The sequence below is a fragment of the Ipomoea triloba genome, chromosome 4, assembly GCF_003576645.1.
Source record: "Ipomoea triloba cultivar NCNSP0323 chromosome 4, ASM357664v1".
Taxonomy (NCBI): Eukaryota; Viridiplantae; Streptophyta; class Magnoliopsida; order Solanales; family Convolvulaceae; genus Ipomoea; species Ipomoea triloba.
In genome coordinates, this window is record NC_044919.1 from 30,153,596 (window position 1) to 30,159,226 (window position 5,631).

The 5,631-nt window shown below is 34.8% G+C and overlaps 1 protein-coding gene across 1 annotated transcript; it reads right to left on the minus strand.

The window, feature by feature from the left end:
* Positions 1–1,342: 1,342 nt before the first annotated feature.
* Positions 1,343–5,330, minus strand: LOC116015401 (NAC domain-containing protein 21/22-like). Its single transcript, XM_031255451.1, has 3 exons — positions 4,890–5,330; positions 2,774–3,039; positions 1,343–1,985 (listed from the first exon to the last, which is right to left on the minus strand). The coding sequence occupies exons 1-3, from the start codon at positions 5,056–5,058 to the stop codon at positions 1,545–1,547; spliced, it is 876 nt and encodes a 291-aa protein (XP_031111311.1). The 5' UTR covers positions 5,059–5,330; the 3' UTR covers positions 1,343–1,544.
* Between the last annotated feature and the right edge of the window lie 301 nt (positions 5,331–5,631).

Sequence of the window (5,631 nt, forward strand, 5' to 3'; positions counted from 1 at the left end):
TCATTGATAAGATTCAAATAGAGAACTTTATTTTGTACTGGACTTTCCTGATCATATCCCGAATTTGTTTCATTGATAAGCAAGGTTCAAATGGAAACTTTATTTTGTACGAGACTTCCCCGACCCAGAATTACCAATCCGGCCACATCTTGTTGGGCAAGCTTCTACCATCTTTGAACTCCCATTATAAACACAACAAAAGTGTACCCAAGAACACCTTACACAAAAACTCAGGCAAAAAAGCTAACACTGAAGCTATACAAGGAAGATAGATGGAATTGAACCATTTGCTGTCTGCTAGAGAAGCCATTATTATATGTCAGTCCTCTTTCATTGTACATTTATGCATGTACCTTAACAAAGTAACGAAGTTTCCTTTTAACTCTCCAAAACTTCGTATGGGTTTCTCGTTTCCCCATCCCCAAATTATCACATGGAAAACATTATTTTATTGTTGTGCAGTGGTTCAAAGGGTCGAATCCAATATCCTGTCATTAAAATGTGATATTGATTGTTACAAGAGAATTGACTCATAAGTGAAACCTAAAAAATGTAAAAAGAAGATACACAAAGACTTTGATGCATGAAAATAGGCTAACTCTTACTTTACCCCTAAGTCAAGTTTTTTTTTTTCTTGGGTAAACTAGTAATCATTTTTTTTTAAGCAATAAATTAAACTAAGATAGATTACTGCATAAGAGTTGAAACAAAGACATGGGAGATAGAGTACCAGTACAACAAATTACCTTGAAGATAAGCTTTAGAAGCTAACGAGCTTGCTATCATATTAGCCTGTCTAGGAATTAAAGGAATAGAACAAGATTAATTAAAAAGTAGACATAATAATCCTCCTACAATCTTTTATATATTGATTTTTTATTTTAATGTCATAGAGTAGCATTATTGTAGCAAGATTACCTTAGAGCTATAGGCTCATTGACTTGAAGGAGGATTGTCTTCTCAATTCCCAATCCCTAGCTAGCAATGACTAGATTATGATGAGGAATATTGACTTGTGTTACCCATTAATAGGTTAAATCATCATTTCACAATAATTATTCATAGATTTTTGTTTCCCTTCAACATAAAGCAAAGAAATCAATTACAAAAATCTCATCTGCATAACCCTACAATATATATCGCGAGCTGAGATACCTATTCAAATTCATATATACATTTGTATCTATTGTTCTTTTATGTAGATATTTTTTACTTAGAAAACAAGCCCCATTGGAACGAAACAAAAATATATAAAATAATGAAAAGAAAGAATATTATTAATTAATTATAATTAATATCCATACATACCCAAATTACACCACATATGTATATGTCTAACATGTGAATAAACCTAGCTAGCCCTAGCTAGTAAATTAAGAATCATAATATCCAATCAAACAACATCCTTATCTCACAGCCAAACATTACAACATGCATATACCATTCAAGAAATGAAGTCCATCTACATATACACATATACCATATATCAATATAAACACAAATCCATATATGCTCGTCTGTATGTATAAGCTGTATTGATAAGATCAAATGAAAACGATGCCGTTTTCGTCGTCGAATCGCATGTCGTCGAGGCTGGAATGGACGCCGCCGTCGTGGAAATTCGGTTCTTCGAAGTTCATGTCGAACAGGAAGCCGTACTGGTCGGTCTCGCACTTATTGGAATGCGGCATTTCGTGCGACGACCGGAGAAAGCCGTTGTGGTGGTGCTCCGGCACGGATAAGGACACGTTGAAGAAATTCGCCGCCGCAGGAGTGGTGGCGCTTTGGTTCTGACAGGCCGCCGCCGCGATGGGACGATAGGGAAAGGAAGCGGCGTCCATGTTAGGAGGAGACGCGGCGAGACTAGGCGGGGATGTGGCAGCCGGTATGACGATGCTATTGTCGTACATGCAGGTGTTAAGGTTGTTGTTCTCGCTGGTTTCGCCCTTGGACTTGTGAAACACTCTACATAGAACCCAATCTTCCTGCAATAATAATAATACAATTTATCATATAATTAGTAGCGAAGACGTAACTTGCATACTAGTTAACAACTCACGTGCTGCTGAATTTCTAATTAATTACTAAGTGAATTTCTATGGTAACAATTTCTGTCAAACACTTGTTTTGATGACAATTCCGCTTTTGATAGTATCAATATAACCATCAGGTTATACAGATTCAATACAAAAGACATTAATATTGATTACTGCCTTAAAATTTCTCTGTTTTTGTTAAAATTTGAGGGTGTTGTACAAGATAATAAGGAATCACACTTCTACAAGTAAACGATCCATACACTTTAGGTTATTAATTAGCCGCAATTTTAATATGCGCGCACATAGGTTTTTTTTTTTCAACGTTGGTGGGAAACTTTTCCTCTTTTAGTCATTGGTTATCTGTCTTATTTCAATGTTGAGCTTTCTAAGAAGCTTCCCACAATGACTCTTGTCCTTTTTCACATGCATTATTATTATTATTTTTATTATTATTATTTTGGAATTATTATTAAGAAAAATTTGTGTAGGACCGACTAATGAGTCAGATATTTGATTAATGAAGTCAAAGATTTGACCCATTAATTAAAGATATGATCTGTCTCAAGACCTGTGAGACGGTCTAACACAAATGTTATCCCTATTATTGTTATTATTATGATTCTCCACGTCAGCGGCCACGTGACGACACATAGACGTCCATCACCTAGGTTAGACAAAAAAGAAGCCAAACACGTGTTGCCATGTCGGAAGAGGAAAGGTGGCACAAGTATTACCTTGGGAGGGATATGAGGGTTTTCGAGACGAAATTCATGCATGATCCACCCCGTTTTAACGCCGTTAGGCGCTCTGTTCCTGTAGAAAACCAGCGTTTTCCTCATCCCCACGATCGCCTGGCTCCGAGGATCCATCACCGTCCGATCTTTCCCCGTCGCTTTCCAGTACCCCGACGTCGTCGCCCTGTTCGTCCTGAACCCCGTCGCGTATTTCCGGTCCCGGAAACTGAAGAAATACCACTCGCTCGAGTTCAGCTTCGCCACCTCTGTAATTAATCATCATTAAATTAGTTAGTTCATTCTTTCTTAATTTCGTCAAATTTTAGCGAAGATTAAGGAAGAAGACGACAAAACACTGCAATTAAGTAAGAGAGGTGTGGAGGATTGGTTAGTTCAAAGATTTGGATAGTAGCAAGGCAGGTGGAGGATAGATACATAGAGGTGTGAGTGAGAAGAAAAAATAATTGTTCGGAATGAAATCATATCGTCACCTGTAAGAATGGCTTGTAAGACAATATTAGCAAAAGTGACGAAAAAAGATGGGTAATCGTCACAATAGATTCCCCACGCATGTTTCGTCTTTAGCAAAGTTTTTTCTTGAGAAAGTTCATACGAAACAATGGAGGAAAAAAAGGGGAGTTTCGACTTTATCTTTCAATCGAAACAGTGACGATTAATTAATTATATAATACTACATATATCAACTCGATTTTACAAATGTCTGTTTCTTTATCTTTTCAAGATCGACGGTGATAAATTGATTACATAAGTGTCTGTTTCGTTATCTTTTCAAGATCAACGGTGATAAGTCAATATTAAGGTTGTAGGTTCAATTTATTACGTGTATACGTGTATATTCTTAATTATATCAAAATAATTTCAATTATGCTATGATTATTATATGACAATAATTAAACAAAAAAACATGGTGTGATCGAGAAATGAGAGCAAACATAAATTTGGCCAAGTGGGATGATTTAAGCAAGAGTCATGTCATGCCCAGGACCAGTTCGATTGGACTAAATATTCGATCGTGTCTCTTTCATAATTGCATTTATTAGCTAGTAGTTAGGACTATAATCATGTGTTAATTACTATTTTCCTAATTAAAAATATTTTAAGGTGTAGTAATAATACCCACAAATCACAAGATGAACATAATATGTATTGTGCATGTATCGCAGACCCAATTTATTAATTTAGTAAGACAGAATAAATCATTCACTTTGTATATACACACAAAAAGAGGAAGAGAGAGAGAAAAAAAAAGAAAAAAAAAAGAATGATACTATAAAAGATAAGATAATTCCAAACACGCAATCATGAGAAAACATAACTTTTTTTTTTGATCAAAATGAGAAAACATAACTTGAAAAGCTTTTTGGCGAAAATATATGTAGGGGCTAATTTCGACCCTTTTCAATATGAGTGTAAATATTATTGTTACTTTTTTATGGGCAAATAATGGTATTAAAGCGGGTTTATTGTGCAGCCTTATTGGGTACGGTTTGAAAAATTATTTTAAAAAATTAATTAGTTATGGTTGTATGAAAATAAAAATAAATTTTTTTTAAAATATTATAATATTAAAAATACTAATAATTAAAAAAAGATGATTAATGAAGTTTATGATCGTGATCAGAAAAGTATTATAAATGGTTAATACGTCTAAAAAAAGGCTAATCAAGTAAATAGACAGAATATTTCCCAGAATATATTTTCTTTAATGATAAGACTCCATTATCGTTTAAATTTGCAGCTTTTTACACATTTTGCGCCCACAAACATGCGAAAGAAAAATTATAAAACCACTGGATAAGATTGAAGCAACTGATGAACATCCCCGGCCAGACTAATGAAGAAAGCAATCAAGAAAGTTTAGTTTTCTTGGACAACATGAATCTTTTTCCTAAAGGTTCTACTATATTAATGTTTCAGTTTCACCCCTTTCCTTAAAGTCATCAAACTGTAATTCCCAAACTAACCCACCACTTTTAACCCAAAAAAAAAACAAAAAAAAAACAAAAAAAAAACAAAAAACAAAAAACTCTTGCATGATCAGACAGAGAAGAACTGAAGAAGAAGATGATGATTTGGACATAAAACGACGACGTACCAGGGAGCTGCCATGGCTCACAAGTATGAAGGTCGATTTCCACCAAAGTGCCCTTCAGAACTTCTTCATTAGCGATTTTCTTGTACAGGTAATGGCAGACCAATTCCTCGTCGGAGGGATAAAACCTAAACCCCGGCGGCAACGTGGCTCCGATGTCTCTTAAACCCATTCCTCGTACTCTCCGAACTGGGCTTTTTAATGTTTTTTCTTTCTTTTCTTTTTTATTTGGTTCTGGGAATGAAGAAAGCTTGAAGATAGATTCTGGAAGGACAAGATATAAACAATTAAGTACTAAAGAAGGAATATTTTCTGTTAAGGGGGGGATGGGAGCGAGGAAGAAAGTTGGTAGTCCAAAGGAAGCTTTCAATTCAGATCTTTTATGGAGATTATATCATACTATATATATACATATTATTATATATACAATGCAGGGAGAGGAGTATATATATGCGTATATATATGTGTGTGGAGAGAGAGAGAGAGGGGGGAAGAGAGAGAAAGGGGGAGATAAAAGGGTGACAAGTGTGTATGTACTACCCTTGAATATTATTTAATTTCCAATTGGAATTTGTTGCATTATTCCGGCAGCTTATGATGCTTGTGTAGTTCGTTATTGTGAATGTTGGAACTTTCAAGAAAAACCAAAGTCACAAGAAACCTTTGCTTTTGTTTTGACAGAGATAACTTAATCTGCTTCAGATATGTATATACAATATAATAATAACAATAATTAGTTTTTTTT